The sequence below is a fragment of the Xiphophorus hellerii genome, chromosome 14, assembly GCF_003331165.1.
Source record: "Xiphophorus hellerii strain 12219 chromosome 14, Xiphophorus_hellerii-4.1, whole genome shotgun sequence".
NCBI lineage: Eukaryota > Metazoa > Chordata > Actinopteri > Cyprinodontiformes > Poeciliidae > Xiphophorus > Xiphophorus hellerii.
The window spans coordinates 26,592,963-26,619,186 of NC_045685.1; the positions used below are offsets into that span (position 1 = coordinate 26,592,963).

Below are 26,224 nucleotides of genomic sequence, written 5' to 3' on the forward strand. Positions count from 1 at the left end.
GCTTTAATCTGTGCAGCAGTTTGGTATTACCACTGTTGTTTCTCCATAGAGAAGGAAAACTAGCATGCAACTTTAATGATCAACAGTAAGATGGGGTAACTGTTTTTACAGATTACAGATGTTTTTTTTTTCCTTTGGTCTTTTTGTGATACACAAATAAATATTTTATTGGCTGACTTGTATGCACACCAACATGATTTTATGTTGAAAATCCTACATATGCAAAAATATCTAAAAGACAAAAAAAAAGTCCAGAATGACATGTTCAGCACTGCAGGAACGAATTGCTTTAGTTTGGTAAAATGTTGATGATTAAACTATTTAAAAGTTTGTTTGAAAACAAAATTCACTGCTGAAATAAAAAAAAAAAATCACTAGAGGTTCAGTTTTTTGTTTGATTTTATATATTTACAGATCAAACTGTGAAAATAAAATGTATCAGTTTGTTGTCAGAATTTTATAAATCACATCTGTATCAGCACAGTGAAAGTTTATTGACTATGTATTAAAAGTTCTCTTATTAAAAGGTAGAAACACTGAATCAGTCATTCAGAGAATGATTGTCTTTGAGATGTTTTATTCAAGGGTCAAAGAAAAGGCCGTTGAGATTCTCAGAGAAAAACCAGAATGAAGAAACAAGCACATAAATTTATAACCCCCAGTAACGTGCACAAATCACACTTCTCTGCAGAAACTTTCCATCAGCGGATATAAAAATACGATACAGTCTGGTTCATGTCTAGTTTCACATCTGTGACCTTTAACAACAACATTTCAAACAAAGTTCAGAATGACAAACATAACGTCTGAGAAATATCCGGTTATAAGTTCTGCTTCCAGAAAGTCAAAGTCAAAGTTTGGCAACTGGACAGTTTTATAAAGTAAGTCAAAAATGAGTAGCAGTACAATTCATTTGACTAAAATAAATGATCAGTTATATTTTGGAGAAAATATGTTAAATGACTCCTCTAAAGTGGAGAGGCTGACGACTTTAGTGCCCAGGTTTTAAGAAAGTGAACCAGAGAGTCTCCAAACCTTTCAGCTTTTCTGGGAAAACTTTCAGGGGTTCCAACTCCAGTCCTCAGCAGCTCCTATCCTGTCTCTCTTGTCCAACACCTGAATCAAATGACTGAATTCCCTCATCAGCATCCTGCAGCTCTGCAGAGGCCTGGCAATGAGCAGCTTGTTGCATTCAGGTGAGTTAGAAAAGGGACACTTCTAAAAGTTGCTGCACAGTAGCTCTCGAGAACTGGTGTTGCTCTAAGGCAGGGCTGCTCAAGTCTAGTCCTGGACTTGAGCAGGACTTTGGGGTAAGCATCCATTGGTCCATTGGGTTAAGCATCCTTACCCCAACGGACCGGGATCAGCTCTGAACAGACCTGCTAACGAGCCATTAATTTGATTCAGGTGTGTTGGAGCAGGGGTGCATCTGAAAGTTGCAGGATGGTAGATCTCCATGACTGGACTTGAGCTCCCCTGCTCTAAGGTCTTTGTTTTCTAACAATGGATTCAGCAGGAAGCTGGAGTTCCTGGAAGGCTTTTGGTGATAATTGATGGTTGCATGCTCAAAGCAAGAGCTGTGTCTACATTCTTCCCACAAACATTTGCAAGAAATAGCAGCAAGTAATAACGTTGAAGAAAGTCCAATCGATTCACTTTTATTCCAGTCAGCTGTTTTTAAAATAGTAAAGTTTTAGTAAAGCGAGTTTTAGAGGTGACATTGATTTAACAGTTTGTTTCTGGTTCTGTTTGATTTATATTGAAAGTTTTTTTTTATTTTATTAAATAAATAATGTGAGTTGTTAGATAACATTTTTAAAAAATCATTATTTGATTTGCATCATGCAAAATGTTTCATGTGACAAACATTTTTACCACAGAGACACATCCAACAGAAACAGAAACGTTTGGAGACGTTGGCTTGAAGCAGACAGGAAATAATACGGCTGGCTCAGTAAAGTTCAGCCTTCTTAGTGATTACACAAACATTTTTCTAAATAAATTTTAAATTGTATTAATTATTATTACTTAAATGAGTAACTTGTAAAACTAATGTTTCATGAAATGTTAATGTTTGTTGTCACTGTTGTTTTCAAGTCAAAATCAGCGAAGGAACAGGAAAAAACACATCACACAGAAGACATGATGCTCATACTAAATCATGGATGAATCTGAAAACCAATAATCAAATCAATTGGTGATGCAATGTAAAGTTCATCGACTGACGTAATTTTGAGTTAAGTGGCTGATTGGTGTTTTTGTTGTGTCGTCTTCACAACAATGTTCATGAATGCAGCACAGAGAAAGTACATGTTCTAAATAAATGAGTGTGAGCTACAGGGTGAAACATAATGTCCTCATCTGGTCCTGTATTATTTTAGGAAACGGATATTTGCCTGGAGAAATTAACCGTGAAGCAATCAGAGACTGTGAATCTGTTTTGACTGTTAAAGACCCTGAAGTCCAGCTCCTATCTGTGCTTTAAAGACGCACCAGCGTTAAAACTGGAACCCTGCAGGCTTTCAGTTCCAGACAAACAGAGGAGAACAGCTCTGCACAGGTGAGTTAAATATATTTACCTGGTTAATGTCGCATCTTTGTGAGCACAGCATTTAAAAGGCATATTTTATGTATGCTGTGGTTTGTTGTTACTCAAACTATTTTCACTTTTTCTTTATCTGATTTTTTATTCTTTTTTCATTTTTCTTTTCATTTATATGTACAAACTAAAAATTCAGCATTATTTCAAAGTAAATCAAAAATTATTTCATTAAAATAAAAAGAGGTCAGATCATATATTTCACCATCTAACTGACTAAATAATTATTCAGGCATAAAACAAGTCCAAAAATAAATTAAGTGAGAAGAAAAACAAGTTCAGACTGAATTGTGGTTTGCTGATGTTACATGTTGTCTCACTTATTTTTCTAATTGTTAATGTCATCTACCAACATTTAAGTCTTTTTTGTCAAAAATGTGAAACTATGAGACTAGAAATAATTTAATTTTATTAGCTAATGATTGAATTTAGTTCTTAGTCAATCAAAGGTTAACTTTTTAACTCAAGGAACCGAAAAACATGATTTCTTCATAAATTATAAGTTGAAAAAGTTCACCTTTTTCTGTTTTTTTTGTCATTAGAAATGTCAGAATTTCTCATCTTTTGCTTTAATCGTGTCTTTCTTGCTGCTCCCTCAGGTATCTAACTGAACAATTATGTCCCTCAAATCTTCTGCCATTGGAAATCTCAAACTTCACATTAACTTTGCTTCATCCAACGTCTCTGATCCGCATGTTTTTGGCAGATGCTATAATTTCACAGCTGTTAGACACATGATATCATCTTTGTTCGCCACCAACGTCCTCCTCATCGGCCCGCTTTACTTCATCGTCCTTCATTTGGGCTTTCAACAGTGCAGAAAATGCTGTTCTCCACCATCTGCACCATCAAGAAGACAGTCTGACCTCTTCACCTACAACATGGTCGCCATGGCACTGATTGAAGTCGTGGCGTGCGGCCTTTACGTAGCTGGCATGTACACCGCTGTCTTTGAAGTAGCAGAAATTGGATTTTTTATCTTTTATGTGTGCTGGTATGTGAAGTTGTTCTTTCACACGCTGACCTGTATCGAGCGCTACCTGGCGGTTGTTCATCCTGTCACGTACCTGGGTCTGAAGAATGAGACTGGCAGCCGGATCCGCAGCACCGTCATCGGTTTCACTTGGCTACTCTTGCTTGTCTGGGTGGTTTCAACTCATTTTATGGGTGATTTTCTCAATATGATGGTCTTTGTTTCTCACTTATCCTTCTCCTTCATAGTGATGTTTTTCTGCTGTGTTTCTGTCCTCTGGGCTCTGAAACGTCCACCTCCAGGCCAGGCAGCATGTGACAGGAAGCACACTGATCAAACCAAGAGGAGGGCTTTCTGCACCATCCTAACCATTATGAATACTGTTTTGTTGACCTTGGTGTGGGTTTTGGTCAGTAATGTTCTCTACGCTGTACCACTACTGCATCTTGAGGACAAATGTCTGATGGCAGCATTTGTTCCCTGGGTCAGTTTGCCATGCAATCTGGTGTTACCCATTCTGTATCTGCAGAGAGCAGGAAAACTACCTCGATGTACGCAAAGGTTTCAATGAGTATTTTCTGATTGATTGACTAAACTCGAACATTACAGAGGTAAAGAACTTATAAAATAAGAGATGCTCCACCCAAGGAGGGATGGATCCAGCTTCTCCTAATCATCCAAGCAGCTCATATTATTTGCTGTACCTGAACCTAAAGGTTGAATTATTTCCTCAGCTCGACATCAACCTTAACAGAACTTCACCAATGACCTGATCATTAGATTCTGGTGTAATGAAGCCAAATAATATCTAAAAGTTGCTGGACGCTGGTGATACAACCGTGAATCTTTAAACTCTTTTATACACATCTAGAAAACTAGCAGCTGAAGGATATCAAGCGAAAACAGACAAGAAAGTAGAGAAAACTTTGAACTCATATTTTTTTATGAAGTCACAAAGGAAGATGTATTTATTTCATTGACCTCCATTTGCTATAAGCAGATAATCTGTCTAGCAGATTGGTCTAGCTGACCAATCTGCACTAGATATGAGGATTAGATTAGCTAAAAGCTTATTTTCCATGGTGCAGAGTTGTACTTATTTGCTAAGATTATAATACACAGAACTGATTCAAGAAATTTCATAACTCAAATAATTCAAAAAGAAAATATACTTTAAAAAACAATGTATTATTTGTCAATCAATTAAGTTTAAGTGTCAAGTTGAAAGCAAGACACAGAAACTCCGACACCAAAATTGACTTTCAGTAAAAGTTGCAGGATGTTTGTGGTTCTATTTACTCCAAAATTAAAATTCATTCAGAAATGTGGTTTAGAAATGAGAAACCATTTGTACTGCAAATAACAATTTTGTAAAATTGTAAGTCTCAGCCTACAAATAAACTCCGGAGTGAAACTGAATCAACCACCTGTGTTAAGAAGCCAGATTTGCTCCGTTTTCGGGTTGCGGTTGTTGTGGTCGCTTGTTTTTACTCAAATGTTTGGGTGTTGTTGGGTTCCTGGTGGGTTTTATGTTGTTTTTTAGTTTTTTGTTTTTGTTGCAAGAATGTTGTATATTGGTTTCTCCAAAAAGAGTGATCAGTAAAGCAAAATGTAATTCTTCTGTACATTTATTTACTTGAAACCTGGTTTTAGAAATTGTCGAACCAACTTCATCTGTTTTCAGTTTACAAGATAGAAAGTCAGGGGATCAGCTAATTATGGGGCCAAGTGAAGAAACCATCAACTAAAGGCAAATGTGATGTTAGCAACAAACTGTAAAAATCTGTGTTTTTTGCTACTTTCTCATCTCTGTTTCTGTGTTTGGCGGCCATATTGGATTTTGTTTGGACTTGGTGGAAATCCTCAGATTTTCCTGATTAGACGGTGAGTCTTTCTTTTCCACTGAGTCTTTGTGACTCATATGGTCAGTAGTTCAGGCTTAAAGGCCGATTGTGAGATGTAAGTTTGATCTAAAATGTAGAAAAAGGCTTTATGCAAACTCTGAGCCACATATAAAAGTGTTTCTCTGTCCTATTAGAAATTAAGTTTTGTCTCCTACCATGCTGAGGTAGTGGAATCTGAACTGACAGGTTAGCCATCATGTCCATGCCTGTGCCAGCTGTTGATGAATAATGCAAAACTAAAGTAATAAGTTGTTTTCCATAAGTGAAGTCACTTATGTTCATGCAAATGTAAAATAATTATCTGTATTTCCATAATGTTTTTATTGTGTGTTTCAGCTGAATAAACAACATAAAAATGAAAGAATGACCCACTGATCTCTACATTTATTATATGCTTATTATATTTATGTATTTGATATACAGAATGTTCTTCTTTTTATTAATGAGTTAGCTTCGACTCTCGAAATCCAATCAACTCCAGTTGTGCACGTCCTGAACAGATAATCAAACTAATTTAATACTAATTTAATAATCAAACTAATTTAATATTTTATCTAATAACTTTAACAAGTTATTAGATAAAATAACTTGAATAAACATTATAACTACTTAGCAGAAACAACAGATGTCAAGAGTTTGAGATAACTGCCAATGAGTCTTTAAGATCTCCACTGATGAACTTTGACCCAAGACGTTTTCCAGAGTGGATCATTGCAGAATGATGTGTTTAAGTCAAAAGGCAACATCTGAAACAGATTTAGGCCCAAAACTTTTACTTTACGGTTGTTTTTCCACCTGGTGGTCTGGTAGACTCGGTTTGATTTGGGACCAAAAGTACAACATTTGTTACATTTCACACTGCAATGTCAAATGGTCCAAACTTATTGATCAACCTGTTCCCCTCCTCGCCTGTGGGGGCGCTGCACCAAGGACTACTGAAGTAAACAAGACCAAAGACTTTGAAGAAAACACTGAACGCAACTTCCTTCTTCTTGAAATCTAAAAATACATGGAGGGGCGTCAGATTTTAGCGGTGTAGGAATTCTCTTTTGTCTTTGGTAAAAGATCACCAACCATTTCTCCCGCTAGTTTACCCAGAATGCCCTGTGCTGCAGTCTCTGACCATTTTAATCCATATATGCATTCAAACCACACCAGGGTTCACTTTAACCGAATTGAGACCGAGGTCTTCAGTTGGACCAAAAGTGGTTTGTTTGGTCCGTAGAGTTTCTATTGCGCATCCAGATCTCCCCAAACAAAGCAAACTTTCAAGGCAAGCAAACTTTAGTTTGATTAATGCTGACTATAGAAGGCTGGTGTGAATGCATCATTAAATCACTTGTTATATAATTAGGCTACGTCACTCTTTTGGTTTTTTATTCTGTTTTTTTCGGGGGGGTTTTTCTTTTTATTAGTTTAATACATAGTTTTTTGGTTCTTATTAGAAGGCTTAATCAATTTTTATTGAGGTCTTTTATGAAGACCTCAAAAGGGGGACTGTTAAGGAAAAATGATTATTTTTAGTGCTTAATACAGTTAATCTTACGACATGTGTAAAAGGTATATTCAGCACTCTTATTTGGAACAGTTTTCTGTTGAGCATTTGGGATTGAGCAGATGAGCAGGCATTCAGACAGGCAGGAGCCTCCCCACTGTGAGGCTGGGCCATAGGAGGCCATAAAATTAGCATTTCCGGCAGGGCAGAGAGACTTTAGATTTCACAGGTATCTGTGAGATTGTATCTCAGGTTGTTCTGTACTCAGAATGACCGTGGGAGCCACAGGGGGTCAGAGCGCAGCGATGCGCTCTTTGTCTCGCTAGAAGACAGATGGCCCTTTGATCTTTGCGTAGATCAGGGGGAGTTCCAAGTTTCTCTGAGTGCTTAAGGGAGTTTCCAGTTGGTCAACAAGAGGAACGCCTTGAGTGCATAAATTAAATAGGAAAACACCTCCTTACTATAAGATTACGTGTTAGGAGAAAAAATACAGAGAACGGCCACCATTTTGCCTTTTTGCATCGGCTCTCTCCAAAGACGCGTCTTTGCCTTTTTGTTTGTCTTTGCTTTGTGTTTGTCTGTCTTCCCCTTGTCTGTCTTTATTTTTATGAGAAAATGCATATCTCTGTTCCTCTGCAGTTTGGTTGTTGATTGCTTTGTATGAGATTAAACTCTGTGATCTGTGACGTCAACGCGCTTTGTTGTTGTTTCACTTTAGCACACGCCGCCGCCACTCGCTGAGGATCCGGGACATTAAGGAGGAAAGAGCCAAACGTTTTGTCCAAAGTTAACATTAAATTATTCTTTCTTAACACACTCAAAGGAGAACCAGAGTGAGATTGAAATTAGGGATTCAATGTTATTTCTTCATTTTTACAAAGCTGAATTTCACACATTTTTAATGTTTAGTCCCTTTCAAGAGTCGGTTTTATTGGTAGCAGTGATTCAAACAATCACATGTTCAGCTCCACCCTGCTCTACCATACAGTCTGATTTATGCCCATAAAACTAATAAAATAAAATTAGCTGTTGGGGATTTGAAGTGATAGATTGCAAAATAAATCTTTTATTTGTTTTGCATCATGCAAAGCTCTGACTGTGAAACATAAGCATCATTTCCACCCTAACAGAACCAGAAGCATTGCTGCTGTCTGGGAGCAAAGTTCAGGCATCAACGAAGATTCAAAAGAACTGAATACCCCCAACTAGGTGAGTGTTGAACTTGGGCATTTTCAGGTAAAACCTGCTAATTAATACTTTTCTGAACCAAACCTTTGACTTGATAATGATGTTAGGGTTTGCCAATTAACAGTATTACCTGTAAAAGTTGTGTTTTATGGTAAAGATGTTTTACTTTCTCTGTCCTGATTTTCCCCCCAGTGGTTTCTCATCAGGTCTGATCGGATGAAAGTGGCAGACATGTTGGGTAACACCTCGGTCTCCTGGTATACCAATGTGGTCTACCGCTGCACTGGCTATGAGCTCCACAACTTCATCTCTATGGGCTACAATCTGATTAAAGTCCTCCTCCTCCTTCCTCTGTCCTCCTTCGTCCTCTACCACGGTCACCAAAAATGGTGGCAGAAGCGTTCCTTGAAAGCAGCGAGCCACTCTGACATCTTCAGCTACCACCTGGCTGCCATGGAGCTCATCTGGGTCTTTGGGTGTTTCTTCTTTACTGCTGGCTTACATACAAATCACGCACTGATCCTGACAGTAGGAATGTACTTTTGTTACATACCATTCTATGGTGAGTTGATCTTTAACCTGCTAACATGTGTAGATCGATACTTGGCCGTAGTTCATCCCCTCACCTACCGTAGACTGAAAAGCTATCGTGGGATCAGAATCAGAAACATTAGCATCGGATGCACCTGGCTGCTCTGCTTTGGATTGACAACCATGCTTACAAGTTTACTATCACACCATTCAGCCATTATTGTTTTTTGCTTTTTTGCTCTCTCCATCCCGGTCATAACGTTCTGCAGCGTCTCGGTTCTCTGTATTCTGATTCGTCCAGGACCAAGAGAAGGGGGCGGGCACAGAGACAGAATGGACCATTCAAGGCGCAGAGCTTTCTGCACCATCACAGTCATCTCCAGTGTGGTGTGGCTCCGGTTCGTCAGCCTCCTTGCTTGCCACTCTTTGAACAGGTCCGCTCTGGTGAGCCGGAGCGTTGAGTGTTTGGTGATGGTAGGCATCAACTGGCTTGGTCTGCCTTGCTCTTTGGTGTCACTTCTCCTTTACCTACACAAAGCCAGGAGATTATGCTGCAGCACAAAATAGCAGGTCTCACTTCATCTGTAAGGACCAGATCTGTTTTTGATCATCTCAAAAAGTAAAACTCTGAAACCTTGAAATGCTCAAATGATAGCAGAGGTTTGTGTTGCAGTCACTGATAACATGATAAAACTTTATCCTAATGTAAGTATGATCCTTAATAAGAGTCATCAGCTGATCCATTGTCTTAGGAAGTTGTAGACGTTTGATGTGTCGATTTTCACATTTTCAATCATCACCTGGTTTGAAAATATCACAACTAAGGAATCAACAAATAAAATGTCTGCCACAGGAAGCTGTTTCTGCTCTTTACAAGTAGAAAGTGGTGCAAAAAAAAAAAACAGAGCCACTGCTGGAAACCCAAAACATCCTAGTCTGTTTGGTAAGTTTTTCTGTCAACCTGAAGTCAATGACAGGAAGTGAGAAAACATCTGACCTTTTAGTAAACTGAGATAATTAATGACTATGAAAATGACTCCCAGCTGAAATGAGAGGTCGGCCATCATCTCCTTTGTTCCAGATACATTTATGCTTATGAAACATGCAAAGCAGAATAATAGGTCTTTCACAGAGAGGTTTTGCTGTTTGCATGCTGTATCTTTTGAATATGCAAATGGAAAATAAATCTTGTGTATTGTTATCTGATATTAATGAATATAACATCACTTTTTATAGTCTGGTTTGATGCAAATGACCAAATCAAAAGACTAATAAGTATGTTTACATTTGCACTGTTATCACTATGTTGTTCATTTGTGGGGTTTTTACCTTGACTTTTCTCGGTGATATTAGAGGATCTTTGTCAACAGGAGAAGTTTTTCTGGAGGTCAGCAAAATGAATGAGAGGCTGTGAAGATTGCCTTCTAGTTGGCAAATGATCAAGAGCAAGAAAATGTGATCATTGGATGAACTCCTTAGTAAATATCCACATACACATGGACATGGACTGAAGAGATGCATAAATGTATAACACTGATATTTGTTGTTCAAGTTCTGAATCTATTTTTATCTTAATGTTATATATTAAACACTTGGTATTCAAAGAAAAGAAGAAAATAGCAAAAAATATTTAAAAATTCCCTTGAAATTATATGTTATATATAAAATAAACCAAAACAAGAGGAACCAATGTTTTATTTCAGTGTTGAGTGTGTGTGAATATCCAGATATGGGCCTTAAACATGAACAGCCATGACAGACAGTAGTTACAGAGAGTAAGAACAGGCAATAACAGTACATGAAGCTGGTTACAGTCCGGGCTTTCATTGTGAAATTAAACAATCACTTTTATGACGTTATCAAAGGTATTTTTGTTACGGACCTGATTCGTTTTATAGGATATTTCAAACCAAGTTCATGAAAGAAATTCAATCATTTTATCCACATTCATTATTTACACATAATAAGGCTGAATATCCAGCAAACAAGGATTAAATTAGGAAATAACCTAATTTTAACTCCACTGACAAGAAAAAAACTCATTCCAGCTCAATGAGAGACAAAAAAAACCTCTCAGACGTAGCAGCACTTTTGTTTGCTAACAATCAGAAAATCCAGTTACACAAACTGACAATCAGCACAAAATAGAAAAAGAAACAACAGATTGATGAGAACTCTAATTTTAATCTATTTATTCTGACAAACATGCAATTGTTGGATGGTTACAGTAAATCTAGCGTGAGTGGACTGAAGAGCCGCAAGCTAGTTAGCATTTAAAAGAGACTGAATGAGTTGTACTTGTAATTAAAGGCTTGACAACATCGATTCTATCCAGTGAGCTGTAGTAAGTGTTTAACCCATGGTTAACTAGCTAGTATTAGCTAGCTAACTAGTTTTAGCTGGTTTGCCATGTTAGTTAGCTAGCTAGTTTTAACCAAAATAGCTAAAACTAACATGGTAGAAGCTAGTTTTAGCTAGCTAGTTAACCATGAGGTGCAATGGTTTTCAAACTGGTTAACTTTTGTGTTATTCCTTTAAGACAACTTTATTTTCAAAATTAAATAAATAAAAATAAATAAGACTGCACAATTATTCCAACCACAACAGGCGAGGAAATCGCAGTTTGATTCAGACAACTTGATGAAATGTATCAAAACAATACGGGCACTTAAGAAGTTCAAAGCACATGGTGGAAACAAACAATCAAACTGCAAGATAAAGAACCAAATAAATAGCAAATAATAAACGAAAGTCATTTGTCACTGGGATCGTCAAGCCTAGATATGATGAAGAGAATAACTTCCTATTTTTGATTTATCAAGGTATTGTGTAAACCACTGGAAGATATGACAATATTTCAAATGTTTTAGCTCAATGCTGACGTATTTTAAATGGCAGCTAACTGGTTTATGACAGGTTGTAAAAGCCTTGGAAGATATTCACTGAGTCCTCAGCACCAGTATTGTTCTTCTCTGTGCTAATGAGACAGTATCTCAAGAGACATTAAAAATTAAGATTGGCATCATAACTGCAGACCATTGAGAGAGGAATCGACCTCTACAATATGCAGTAAAAATAGATGGGCATTTAAAAAAATCGATGCAGGAGCTGTGAATATATTGATAATTTACCAGGACTGCTGACTAATTCAGTGTTCAGGCAGTTTATTAAGATATACAAGAAAATACTCTGTTAATTATGCAATTTTGCAAAAATAGTGACTCAAATTAATTGGTTTTTAGTTTTAGAAATTTGGATATGTTGCTGGATGATGACTGTCAGCAAAATAAGCAATTTATTATTGTCATGGTAAAACTCTATGTGAGTGGACCATATAATTTCCTGTCAGTAGTCAATCTTTCCAGGACATTATCTACAATCTCACAGAAAGGAAAACAAAACCCAATAAGCTGCAAGATCAGTGTAGTTTTTGCATGCATAACACAAGTATTGATGTTGTCTCCTTTAAATCTTCACTTTGGAAAACATTGTTTTTGAAATTTCGCTGCTTTAAACCATCAGACCAAGTTTTGGGCTATCCTCAGTACATTCTGCAGCGCAGTGTCCCTGAACGGTCCACATTTGGTGCATCCTAAATATTTCAACAGAAGGCAACATGACTTCTAAATGCTTGAATGGAAGCAAACGGTGATAACAAGAGCATGCTTCTCCAACACTGGGGTAATGTTTCCACATGAAATGACGTGTGAAATTCTACAGTTTGACGTTGAAACTCGATAGAACTCTAAACGCGCTCTAGAACCGTGGACATTAACGAAAAACCCAAATCTGAACATTCTAGAAGCCCCGCCTTCTCTTCACAGTTGCCAAGACAACAAGCAGAGATATACGATTTGAAATGTTGATTTACCCGGAAATGTTAGAAATGTTCTCATAAATATATAAGATAGATTTATAGAGCTTTTTCATTCCTCTGTGTAACACACAACCGCACGCGCCAAGCACAGAGACGATGCTGTGGGTCGAAAGTCCCATTCCACGAGTCAAACAGTCAGACAAGCAGTTGTTTATAATGATGAATCTATTGTTGAAGATTTTTAAAGGATTCAATCTTATGGGAGAAATAAACATTCCATAATTAAAACAATCCATATGTACAAACAATGTTCAACAAGCTAAAAGTGGTCCAAGGCGGAGGAATTAATCCAAATCTATCGAATGTCTCCAGAGTCATCACTTTGAAAATGGAGGTTGGAGTATTGCCATTGGTCTGTAGTTTGCCGACTGTTAGGAGCATTGTACATGATAAAATAAAGAAATGTGGCCACAGAGAAAAAACTCTTATAGAGTGGACCCTCCTATTCACACCTCAGTTTTTATGGATTTTTTATTTGGTGGAAATATCACAGAAAATGTTCCTATTTTTTTTTGACGTTTTTGTAACGCATGTTTGAAGTATTCAAAAGAAAATAGAGCTTAGAGAATTTAAATATGTTGATGCATTGATCAATAGCGCTGTTTATTTTCGTTAGCTGTACCTTGAAGACCATGGATGTTAGCATCACCAGTACTGCTGGGACGGTTTCCACTGTGCGTATTAATGCATATTAAGGTATATTTGGTGTTTGAACTATTATAATAGGTAATTATAAGAGTTTTTAGAGAGGGTCTCAGGTAGTAAAAGACGGATGAGGTCCCTAACCCTTGGTAAACTTCTGAGGTTTTCCATTAAAATTTCTGAGTTTTAATATTGATAATTGTTTGCCTTTAATTTTACAACTTTACCCCACATTAGAGAATATCCACCATGTTTCTAGTAAATATGTAAAATTGACTGCTCTGTGGCCATATTAATATTTTTTAATCTACAGTGACCCTAATCCTCTCATAATGCTTTAATTTAGTGAAATTGAGTGGAATTCCTTGGGTCGTAATCTTGCCCAGATATTTACATTTCCATCAAGCCTCCACTGAAAACTTGATCAGTTGAAGCTGACTGTTTTGCTTAAAGACAATCTGATCAGTTGATATGAAGTCTTAGAACAATAAACTGAGAAAAGTCAAAGCTCTGGACCCCTTTTACCTCACCAGACATTATTTTGTCTTTTACATACAATACATCAAGGCAGAACATTGTCAAACTGTCAATAATTCAAATCATTCCCACCAAATTACTTCGACATCTGCATTTATGCCACTGACATTTCGTCAATCCAACATTCACAACATAGATTTAATATGCAAGATTTCCAAAGTACGTCTTCTTCCTTTTTTGCAACCATTAATTTTCCACTTGTATTCATTACTTGGCTGGTCAATCTTTTCCGCTATAGGTGAAGGCAGACATCTTTCATTAAAAACAGGAATCCATTTCTGCAAAGTACTGCAGAAATACGTTTCTGGAGAGGCAACATCTCACCTTTATATTCCATTCTGGCTTCATTCCTCCAGACATCACCAAGATCAGACATCTCCTCTGAAGTTCAGGTCATGTAAGGACGGAGGCCGAACGTTTTCCTTGGCATTTCTTTCCTTCAGTTAATCCATCAGGACAAGTTCATGCAATGGATAGATGGAGTTAAACATTGTGAGCTTTAGCTTTCCACTCTCACCACTGGCCTCCTTGTTCTCCTCTCCTAAGTCTTTATCATTGTAGGTAGCGGTAGACCTTGAAGCAATGGTTACCAGAGTCGGCGACCACCACATGACCGTCCGAGGTCAGCGCCAGGCCTTGTGGGCCGTACAGCGGGTCTGCTGATGTGTTGATGTAGGACAGGAAGGAGCCACTGCCATCAAAAACCTGAGAAAATTAAATGAAAATGAGAAACATGACTGGGGTCTGTTGCTAATATGCTGCATAAACGCCATAAATCAGTGTTGTACCTGTATTCTGCTGTTGCCCCAGTCAGCTACAATGATGTTCCCATTTACATCCACAGCTACACCAGTGGGAGCGTTGAACTGGCCATTTCCTTCCCCGTTTGAGCCGAACTTCAACACCAGCTCTCCCTCAGTGGTAAAAACCTGACAGCACAAAGACATCAGATTATGTTCAGTGATTGACTGGACTCTAAACAAGGGGGTGAATGTAATTGGTTGCGTACCTTGACAGAGTGGTTATGGAAGTCTGTCACGATGATCTCATTATTCTTGTTCACTGCTGCAAAGTGTGGACCTTCAAGACGAGAACAAGGAAGCAATCAGATGTTTTATATCAAAATGTCTTCCCTTCATGAAAGGATTAGCCAAAAGATTAAAAGCTTCAAATGAAAGCTGTTCTTCAGCACTGTCTTACAAGGTGTGTAGAACTGAACAATTAAAGTAAACTCCACACATACTTAGTTTTACAGGAGTCTCTAACAGACAGTTTTTAATTTACACAGCAGTTCAATGGAGAATCCGGCTTACCTGCAAACTGCTTGTCACCATTCCCCCGACTCCCAAACTTAGCAATTAGCTTGCCGGTTAGCTGGAAGATGAAGACTGTACACGCCTTGTTGTCGACTACAATCACATGACCATTTTGGTCCACAGACACACCTTTTGGCCCCATGAGTCTCCCTGAGCCAAGTTTCGCCTTGGACACAACAGATGTACCAGTTATGTCCAAAATATGCCTCAGCAGTCATGATGGAAAGAAATGTCAGTACTGAGGAACTGAACAACTTACCTTGAACTTGCCCTCGCACGTGAAGATGCTAACCCATTTGTTATCATAGTCAGCAATAATAATGTCACCGCTCGGGTGCACAGCGACCCCGGTTGGCCGCTGCAGCTGGCCAGGAGATCGCCCACGCACCCCAAAACGACTCTTAAACTCACCCTCGTTGGAGAAAATCTGAGGATCAAATGAATTTCTGAGTTTGCAACCTGAAACTTAGGTTTCATTGAATTTACCTTTGTGAGTTGTCAAGACTGGAGGAACTGAAGTATACCTGAACACACTGATTGTTGCTGTCAGCTATCAGAATCCTACCGCTGGAAGAGGCAGCCACTCCTTGAAGGTTGGTGAACTCACCCTTATTTCTACCCTTAGTTCCTGAAAAAGAGAAGAACATTTTACTAAAGCCCAAGACGTTGTCCATTGTGTTGCTAATTAAGGTTCTAACTATTGACCCGAAGTCATTGCCTCCTGAGTCTGTGAACTTGTACCAAGCATCGCCTTCTTTTTTAGCTCCTTCTAGCATGTCTACCATTCTAGACATCCAGATTGGTGGCCCAGATTTTATGTTCAAGAGGGAATTGTTTCAAGTTTTCTCACCAATCTTGAAGATGAGGTCGTCCTCGATGGGATTCTGAGTTTTTCGTCGTGGGGTTCCCAGAGCGCTGCTGGCCCTCTTGGAACCTTTCTTCTTCTGGCCGGGCGACTTTCCTCGCCTCTTTGTCCCGTCAGAGGAGCCTGTGGACGGGGTGGCATTGGCTGCCGAGTTAGTTGCTGTGGTGGTGGATGGAGACACCTAGAAAACCCACAGAGAAAAGAAAACAATAGATATTAGTGTTAATCTTAATATGTTTCATGAATGATAGGTTGAAAGTGTGGGTTGAATTTTTGGGCATCGTAGAGCAAACTGAATTATTTTTCAATATTTTCCTTAATATATATATCTGTATATATAAGTAAACATACTCTATGAAAGTTACAAAAGTTCTATAAACCACTGATCCTACGTTGTAAAGGTTCACCCGGGTTAGCCGACCCACCTCGACCTCTACCTCGGACGCCTTGGTGACGGTCAGTTTGAAGGGACTTCCTTTGATGTGCTGGTCGTACAGACGGAGAGCCAGAGAAAAGTTGCCCTCCTTGGGCACCGTGTAGACGAACTCATATGTACCGTTCTTGTGGTCCAGTATCTCGCCATCAACGATGCTGCCGTCGGGGGTGAATACCTGCATCCACACACGTTTTATTGAATTTTCTGAAACGCTATCAACAAAATAAAGTCATCCAGTCAATTTGTAGATTGGTTTATTCCTTCTCAGTTGCTGTCATTGTGTTACATCTGCAAACAAGAAGTATTATTTGATATATAGAGATGGACACATTTGCTGAAGTTCAAATAATTAAGTATTTTCCTCAGTTTCTTTAAACCCAGTAGAGGTGTGCTTAGGTTTTCCCTCTGTCTGTATTTTGATTTTTGATTTTCTGAAACAAACCTCAGCTGATAAGATGGCATTGCCACTCTTGCAGGCTCCTCCTGACTTGTCTCTTGTTACTATAGTAACTGAAGCAGGATGTCCCACAATGCACTGCTCCAAGCCGGTGCCCATGGCTTCACTCTGACTTGCCACAGCGCTGAGGGATAAATAAGGATTAGAGCAGGGTTAGATACAGAATAATCAGCGTTTTGTTGTATTTTCTGTTTGTATCGTCACCTGGTTGTAACTATGGTCCCCAAGTTGTGAATGGACTTCCTCAGTCCATCTGTCTCCATCACCAGGTCCAGCTGGTCGTTCTCCTCTGGCTGGCACGGCATTCTCAGAATGGCCAGCTCCTTCAGCCTCTCCTCCAGCTCATGCTCCACCTCCAGCGTCGCCACGCTCGCCTCCTCAGCCAGAGCTTCCTCCGTCTGGGTGCAGGTGGCCGTGATGTCCCCGTCTCCACGCGTGAGGTTGTCTATCTGGGCTTGGAGGACCTAAAGACAGATAGATCATTCTTCAATACTTCCAAGTTTCTCTTCCTGCAAAGTCAGAGTCCAAATGACTGGCAAATACACTCTGTCACATCTGTCTGCACCTTTTGTTTGAGCCCATATGTGACTTCGAGCTCCATCAGAAGGACGCTCTTCCGAACGTCCAGCTGCTTGTGCAGGTCCTCGAAGCTGGACTGGATGTCCTCTTCGATGGAAGCTCTCTGGTTGTTCAGCTGCTGGAGAATCTCCGTAACGAGGGACAGAGCATCTGAAATCTGGGGCAGTCTGCAGAGGAGGAGGGAAAAGGATAATTTCATACTAAACTGTTCTTGTTTTTCTCTATTTCATGTATTTCATTCTTAAACAATCAGCAAATACTTAAATCTTGTGCCCTTCATGTTGTTTTTCCCCATATGGCCACCAGATGTCAGTGTTTCTCCATTTGCAAATGTGTCTCCAGCTCAGAGACCCAAACCACGATGTGTTCCGGTTTACTGGGAAGTGGGAACTCAGAGCTGGATTTGACATCCGATTCAAGGTAAAATAGTTTTAATTAAGAAGTTGGAATTTCAATATGGCAACGTCCACAGACACTGTAGCCCTTACAAACATCATTTTAATCTTTAATTTCCATTAGCAAACATCACTTTTAATTAGCTCAGGTTAGAGCTTCAGGCGATACATTTAACAATGATTTTAGACTCACTTTTACATTGTGTCTTGTAAAATAAACATGTTTCCACCACATCTTCCTACTATTGATGTGTGGAGCGGCCATATTGAATCGCAAAGTCAGCCTTACAAGTCATTACTGGGGGAAGTTGGGGTTGCTCCAGTTTCCCAGTGGGAAATCCCAGTTTGTGGGGCGTTCCAGTGACTGGAAAGTCAGAATTTAGCATTTATGAGTACAACTGGAACAAAGCATCAGTCCTAAAGGGCCATTCTGCATGTTTTAGTTCTCTCCCTGGTGATAGTTACCAACACCAGAGGTGTTGGTAACTTTGGTTACCCCCACTCTAGCTGTACCTCATTTATGTTCTTTCCTTTTCATATTTTAGATCACAACAGAAATATTAGCATATAAATGTCCATGTGTGGTCTTCGGGGTTTCTCTGCTGGTACCTGCTCTGGACCGCCCCGAGTCTCTCCTGCAGCCGGCTCCGGTGCTGCTCCAGAGCCTGGCTGAGCGCCACCTTGGGGTGATCCTCATGGGCAGGTAAGCAGTCCTCACACAGGGCACACTCACAGGCCGAGCAGTACAGGTCAGCCACCTGCAGGCACAAATAGTGATGAATTAACTATACATCTCATAATCCCATCAAATTTATGCCTTTTAGTTGATTTTTCAGACTCAAGCTCAAATAGATTATAACCTGATTTAAAGGGAGGTTTTATTAAAGTTTTGTGTGTCGGAAAGAGCAGGAGCTTTTGAAAGAGACAGAGGCCCAAGTTCAAGGCAGTGAATTGCAAAATAAAAAATGTTAAGTCATGTTTGGTATATACATAGCATTTTTATAACAACTGAATGTAGCATAATTATTTGATTGTGCTATAAAAAGGCAATATGAAAAATACATAAAATTGCCCCTTTAAAAGATATGGAAGGAGGTGAGAGTTTGAATAATCCAAGCCAGGTAGTTCATCACCTTTAATGGAGGGAAGTAGGGAAAATATTACTTCTCAAAGGTCAAATTCAGTTGTAGTTTGACTTTATTGAACTTAGTGTAACAAAAGAATAAACAAAATATACAAACAAAATAAATTTAAAACAAAAGCAAACAAAACAAAGGAACAATAGAAAAGTATATCTGGAAAAGTGTAGAAGTGTTATTTTTACACCCACCCCTCTTACATCTGAAGCATCATTAAATAAATTACTATTCATGTTAATTTGGTGCCATTAGGATTAATACATGAATTCATTTTGTATAATTGTACACATTATATCTATTTCACATATTTTATTATCAAGGTACACATATCAGGAAACTCTGATATAAATACTGTTGTATTTTTTGGTTTAATATTCTTTTATAATGTTTTTATTCCCTTCCTTTTATATTTTTATTATATTTTGTCTTTTGTAAATGTCCTGTTTGGTTCATGTGTTGGTAAAGTTCAACCTGATGTGATCTCGAAGGTGTTCTTACCTTCCCTGCATGCTGCAGGCAGCTGTTCTTGCTGGGCGCAGCCTCCAGGACGGTGCACTCCTCACTGCTGCTATCTGGGGAGTGTTGGTGGGCCTCCATCTGCGCGCGGCAGCCTGCTGGGGGGGAACCTCCAAACACACCCCTCCGTCCTCACCGCAGCCAGGGGAAGACGCTTTGCTTTCAAGCAGAGGGTTTGTTGCTTTGGTTTCTTACAGGTTCTTTTTCCCGACTCTTTTTGTTTTTTACTCCATTTTACATGCAGGAGAAAGGAGAAAAACAGTCCAGTAGAAACTGTTGGCACATTCTGAACATTAAAAAGATCTGCACTGCTCTTAGTTTTGATTGGTTTTAGTCAATAATCCACATCAACGTTATTCTTCTGTAGATCTGAGAGTCTTCTGCCCCACATTCCTGATTAAACATGGATTCCATGTAAATCCAGATGATTCCAGATGGTTATTTATCCATTGAAACACCGAAAAGAAGAAGGTGAGAAGCAGATTGTTTCCCTTCAGGAATGATTCAAGTATAATCAGTTCAATTGACTTCATTTGAAGAGGACTGAGGATGAATCCACTGATTCCTGCAGGAGAAAAATAGAAAAGAATGACAAGAGTTAAAGATTTAGATAAAGAAATATAGAGAAATAATTAAAATCTTGACCACATGCTTTCATTTGAACAGCATCAGTGACACCAGCAGGTTGGCTCACACTGTTTTATGATAAGGAATAATTTAGTCCTTTGTGTTTTGATGTGTTATCATGCTAGCAGATAAAGGGTATACAAAATTAATTTTATATTTTATTCAGTACTGCGGATAATCCCCAGACCCGTTATCACCATAATGCCCCTCTGCAGGCCTGAGCAGGAAGCAGCTGTGAGGTTTGCATTAATAAGGATGAAGGTTGAGCTGAAACGCTTCTTCCTGCAGTTCACCTAACAGCCACCAGGTGGCAGTCTACTTATGCCTGAATCTATTTGCTCTCTTGCTCTGCTGATATTTGACGTGTATTTTGAAATTTACTTTTTTACTTTTGATCACTTGATCATTTAACAATGAAGCACTGAAATTTTACAATGTCTGAAAATCTGCCAGATATTCCAACAGTCATCCTTTCATATGCTAAACTAGCAGGAGAACATGAAAAAGAATCAATAATCCGGCTGCCCTCCATTTCATATTTGTAGTTTTAGTCATTTTGTGACTGACTTTTGAAGCTTTCTGCCACAAACAGTATTTTCTACCCTCCATGCTTCAGCCATAAATTCATGTCCACCTTTAAAGTAGTTTTCCACATTTTACTCATCATCTGTTGCCAGGTAAAGTAGTTATGACTACAATTAGTAATCTATCACCAGGAGACTGATTGACCAAACAGGGATCACAACCTAAATACGTTGAATATGAACAAACTAAACAAAGGTTTCAGAAATGTATGGTTACAATAAACTGTAGATGAGATTTTTAGAGTTATTTACTTTACAGTTATAAATAAAGTGACAACGTTGGTTTACGTATAGAGGCACAAAGTAGAGAAAAAAAAAGGCCAAAATAAAAACTTTAGGTTATGAAATCTGAGGTTTAAGTTGGCAAAGGGGGAAACTGATGTGATGTTTAATAAAAACGACATCAGATAAGATCTGGGATTTTCATCAGACATTTGTTTTAGCAAACATTAATCCAGAAAGGTCTGAAAGGTTGTGCAGTTGTTTGCAGTGTTTCCTTGCATGCATTGGATTCTCTCCAAGTATTCTGTCTTCGTTCCACTGACAAAAACATGACAGCGACGGTAATTCTCCAAGAGGTAGACGCCAGCAGGTATGGATGATGGATGGCTGGATTACACTCGCTATCTGTGGGATTTATCGATTTCAATCTGCTTCAATCACCGTTTCTCTTCTTCTGAATTAGCTCTACTAACTCACTGCTCACACAAAACCGACAAAGACACGTTTAAAACACACAGCGACAGGAGTTATTGTATGCACTGAAGAAATGACAGCAGAGCAAAGATGAATCAATTCTCAGACTGATGTACAGCTCAGGTGGCTCCCTGACGGTTCGGTCCGCAGAGCAGGGAAAGCCTCTGCCATGCTATGATCCTCAGAATGAACTTGTAAAGTCAAAAACTAATAAAGAGCTTTTAATGTAGGTCACCGAACCGACTTCAAAGTGATGGAAAAACAGGAAGGGAGGGAGGAAGGTTGGGGTTTCCATGGCAACAGACTGCACAGAGCGAGTGGGGGTGTGGTGACACCAACCATCGAGAAGAAATGGAAGAAAAAATGTGAAGCGGCGGCGGGTTCTTTAATCCCCAGAACCCTATATTTATCCTTCAGCATGTGAATGAGTTCACACTGACGATGCAGAGCATTCTGGGTCGCCGGCTCCCCTCTTCATCAGCGATGCACACATCGTGATGATGATGATGGTTAGGTGTGAACAAGAAATCTGTCTGGGCCTCAGTCAGGAGGAGATCAAACCTCTAACGGGAAAATATGTCTAAAATATGAATTTCAGCAGCAGGAAGTTCTGCAGGTAACAACTTTCAACAACCAGGTTTGATTCCTTAGATCTGTCTGTTGATTGTTTTTCTGCCAGCCAAGCAATTTCTGTTCCAGGTTCTCTGTAAAAACACGAGGCCCAATGTTCTGGTGAATAATTCATAGAGGGGAGGGGTTGCAGCTCGGCGTGATTTTGCTTGTAATCCAGTTCAAACGCCTCTGTCCCCTGAGATGTTCTGATCAGCCTCACATCCTGCAGACAAACACACTCCTAACGTCTGAAACACACATCTGCTCAGCACACACACACACACACACACACACACACACACACACATCATACAGCAGAAGGATTCCTCTGAAATCTTCAGGATACACACCCCCACATCTCCATTCACTCATGCTCTGATATTACAATGCAGCAAAGGATTGTGGGACTCTCTGTTGCAGTGGGTTGTGTGTCTGGCGACGGTCTGTGGCTGTTACGGGTCTGCAGACAATTCAAGGCCTCCTTGTTTTGGGTTTTACAAAGGAGAAACTCAGAGGGATGTTTGAGAGGAGCTGATTGTTTAACTCCAGAAAATGTTGTTTCAGGATTTTTATGAAATGATTTAAAGTTTTGAATTGAGACTCTGATTTTTGGAGAATCTGTGTGAACTGTAACCTTATGTGTTTCAATGTCATGAATATAGGGATGGCATTCTGCATGCTTTGGTTGTAATAAGTTCTCATTTAAGCTGGTGTTCCCTTTCTGTCATCTTGAACCAGTTTGCCCATTCTCCTCTGACATTGATGGGTTATTTTGGTCCTCATCTACCGCTCATTGGGTGTTTTTACTTTGTTAAAGATCAATACTTTCTACACCAATAACTATGAGACGATCAGAGCCACTTCCATCCTGCTCCTTTCTGATGCTCAGTTTGAACTTCTGCTGGTTGTCTTTGTTGCTTCTAGATACCTGAAGGTTTTGAGACGTTACAACAGGATTTGCTGATTCTCTGTTTGCACTAACATGTGTACCTAATAACATAGCTGGTGTACAAAGTCCCTGTATCTGATTTTGTGTCTTCAGCTATTACTTGAACTTATCTTTGCTGCACAGACTGGCTCTTTTTCTTCCTGAAACAACTGTTTTGCAGCTGTCATCTATCTATCTATCCAGTCATCTATTGTCTCTACTTTAGATGGGGTACGGCTATAAATGTGGTTGTCATTACTTTGGCTTAAAGCAATCAGACACACCATTTAAAGAATGGGAAACCTACTGGACCGATGAAAGCTGAGGACGCTCAACAAAAGGATCACCAAACAGAAACACCAGAACAATAGTGGTCTAACCTGTTGGTGTGCCTCATGGCAGCTGACTCTCACTGATAAAACTCATGAAAACACAATCAGATGGATGTTTTCAGGTCAGCTCTGCAACATATACACATGGCACACACACATCTGCAGAGGCAGCACTCGAGGACCAGTCTGCCGGAAGAGCTTTTGTTTATTAGTGACACAGAAAAAGATAAGATGGATTTCAAGTGTCCACACAAGCCTAAAAGCATAATCATCTCTGTTCTGCAACCAGAAACAATTCCAGTTGCTCTTAACGTACAACAGTTACAACAGAACAACCAGTAAATACTCCAATATACTTATGAAGGCAACTGACATTTGACATCTATTCACATATATACAGAATTATATAGGGAAATTCATAATTCTTGGTACTAAATTGTGGCTGAGTTTTATTTTAAATGAGAGTTTAAAAGGTCAGTGTTTAACTCAGAATGAGACGTATTGCGCCTCTTTATCATGGTGGCATCATCTCCTACAAGAAGCATGAAAACTCTGAGAATTTGAGAAGTTTGGTACCAAACGTCTCATCTAGTCTTGGATTTAGAGCTGATTTCAGACTTTAGTTCCCAAATCAGTTCCACAAGTTTGTGTTTAAGGTCAATGTTTGATTTCAAAAACTAAACATAAAGGTCATCCACGTCCGATGGACGTTGTGTGTTTAATTCACTACATTAAAGCTGCTGACATTTCTGCTAAATTGTTTCACCTACATACTGGCTTGATTATCACATAAATCTCACCAAATCAGCAACAGGCCGAAGGACTGGACCTTTTCTTGTGAGAAAAGGTCACTTCTCTTCAATTAAATGTCAGGAATTGATTGAGTAAATTTCTGCAATGAGATAAAAATGGGGACTGAAACAGAGCCCTGAGGGACCCCTCATAACAAGTAAAAGAGAAAATACTTTCTCCTTCTGGAGCAAATAACATTTTAATATCCAGTTTTTGAAAATGGGGTTAATCTCTGTTTAATTTCAGGGGTTTTGCAGCGATCTGGTTCATTCATGACTGAATGAGCTTCGTCTGACCAACCAGAACTCACTCAGTTAATTGAAAAACTGCTTATTTCTGTCTGGATCAGCAGACGAGGCTCCATCACCTGATTGCAAAGCTCAATAAAAACTAATTTCAGGGAAACCTGCTGGTAGCAAGTCGATAAATCAACAAAAAGGTGGCAATCAGACAAAGAAAACACAACACACACACACACACACACACTGGGTTCATCTGATCCGTCTCCTCTGACGTTCCCACGGGAATGTTCGTGTCCACTTTCTGTTTTTCTGTGTTGTAATCACTCATTCATCACGTACTGGTCCCACTCATACTCTTCCTCTTCTCCCTTTCTGGGATGAAATCAATAAGAAGCTTCATTTTTGCTACTGTAAGTGTTGAAGGTATAAAATATCCCAGCATCTCTGCAGTGTTTTTTTAATATCTGTGTGGGATTCAGAAAGAGGTTCTGCATGTAATAATTTTATTCTGTGGCAATAAAAAATGACTGTATACTTTCACAGTGGCTTAACTGATGTGTTTTAATTTTTATTGATAATCATTTGTAGCTGTTTGGATGGTAAAGATCTGGAAGAATCCTGAAATGCAGTAAAATAATCTGACACTTCAAAATGAAAGCCAATCTGTAACATTTATTTTAAAAATCCACATGATAAAAAGAAACAAATGAACGATATTACAGTTGTTATTTTTTCTTTTTATGTTTTTAAAGTTGCTTTGTCTCATTTGTTGCCATTTTTGCATCTTTTTGTAATATTTTGAGCCATTTTATTGCTTCGTTTCTAGTGTTTTGTCTCTTTCTAGTCGATTTGATCCTATTTTTAATTCAAGTTTTCTTTTTACTTGTTTTCTTGTTCTTATCTTCTTATAACAACTTTTTATTCAGAGTTTTAAGTCCAACTGTTCTGTCATTTTAACATTTATCCATCAGCTGCTTTTTAGAAATCAATCTGAATCTGTTTATGAAGCTTTTGTGCTTCTTTATCGACTTTATTTTGAATTGATTTGTCTTTTCTTCTGCATCTCTTCCTACCTGCAATTATTGTTGAATTCATGATAAGTTATATTTTCCCCTTTATGTTGATGTTTGTATATTTTTAGTGATATTTTCAGTCGTGTTTTTCTATTTGGCTTATTTTGCATCCATTTCTTCTCACTCAACTGGATTTTCCAGCTTTAAACATCTTTTTTTTTTTACAGAATCAGTTGATCGGATGCATCTGATCACTGATCCATCTGAATTTTGCAGGAGCTGCATGTTCCTATAAACAGAATATGTCGCTGTGATGAGACCTCAGTTTCACTTCAGAGAAGTGACGTACCTTCTGTTTCTGTTAGCAGACAGGATGCTAGCGTGTGCATGCAGGCCTGACAGCACACACACCAAACACACACACACACACTCACTTATTTATCCACAGATAGCTGATCAGTTTGCGCTGCATTCAGTCGGTCCGTCCTCATTTCCTCCATCCCTGCTCCCATCCTGCAGTCCTCTCTGCATCATCCCCCTCTCTGAGGCAGGCTACAGCTGCTGCTGTCACCCCCAAACATTCCTCCACCCATCGATCACTCATCCATCCATCCACCCCTCCATCCATCCATCCATCCTTCTGTCCCCAGGAAATGCATCCAGCTCTCACCCTGTTTTCCAGGCCATCAGTGGGAGCGTCTGTTTTCCAGCCTGCAGCCATCGCGTCATGATACCGTCTTGTTTGCTGCCTCTTCTCTCCTCTCCTCCTCGTCTGCGTGTGTATGTGTGTGTAAGAGGGGGAGGATATCATCGTCACAGCAACACCAGCAGCTTGCAGCAGCAACAACCACCACCGAGGAGGAGGAGGGATGGAGGCTGAGGGGGCTCAAATAATCTGCACTTTGAACATCCAATCAGGAGCAAGATAGAGGCAAAAGGAGAGAGGGGA

The 26,224-nt window shown here is 39.2% G+C and overlaps 1 protein-coding gene across 1 annotated transcript; it reads right to left on the reverse strand.

Annotated features, from left to right (window-relative positions):
- Nucleotides 1–10,367: 10,367 nt before the first annotated feature.
- On the reverse strand, nucleotides 10,368–26,140 carry trim2b (tripartite motif containing 2b). Its single transcript, XM_032583539.1, has 14 exons — nucleotides 25,946–26,140; nucleotides 19,432–20,014; nucleotides 18,404–18,552; nucleotides 17,386–17,566; nucleotides 17,025–17,284; nucleotides 16,806–16,944; nucleotides 16,353–16,538; nucleotides 15,913–16,108; nucleotides 15,587–15,690; nucleotides 15,322–15,489; nucleotides 15,060–15,228; nucleotides 14,756–14,826; nucleotides 14,535–14,675; nucleotides 10,368–14,451 (listed from the first exon to the last, which is right to left on the reverse strand). The coding sequence occupies exons 2-14, from the start codon at nucleotides 19,528–19,530 to the stop codon at nucleotides 14,299–14,301; spliced, it is 2,016 nt and encodes a 671-aa protein (XP_032439430.1). The 5' UTR covers nucleotides 19,531–20,014; nucleotides 25,946–26,140; the 3' UTR covers nucleotides 10,368–14,298.
- Between the last annotated feature and the right edge of the window lie 84 nt (nucleotides 26,141–26,224).

What these genes read in the sequence shown, in the direction of transcription:
- trim2b (XM_032583539.1), bottom strand. Translation starts at nt 19,530, where the DNA reads ATGGAGGCCCACCAACACTCCCCAGATAGCAGCAGTGAGGAGTGCACC. An exon ending in CATATGGGCTCAAACAAAAG is followed by an intron (nt 17,285 to 17,385) that starts GTGCAGACAGAT and finishes ATCTGTCTTTAG; the next exon opens with GTCCTCCAAGCCCAGATAGA. An exon ending in TCCATAACCACTCTGTCAAG is followed by an intron (nt 14,676 to 14,755) that starts GTACGCAACCAA and finishes TTGTGCTGTCAG; the next exon opens with GTTTTTACCACTGAGGGAGA.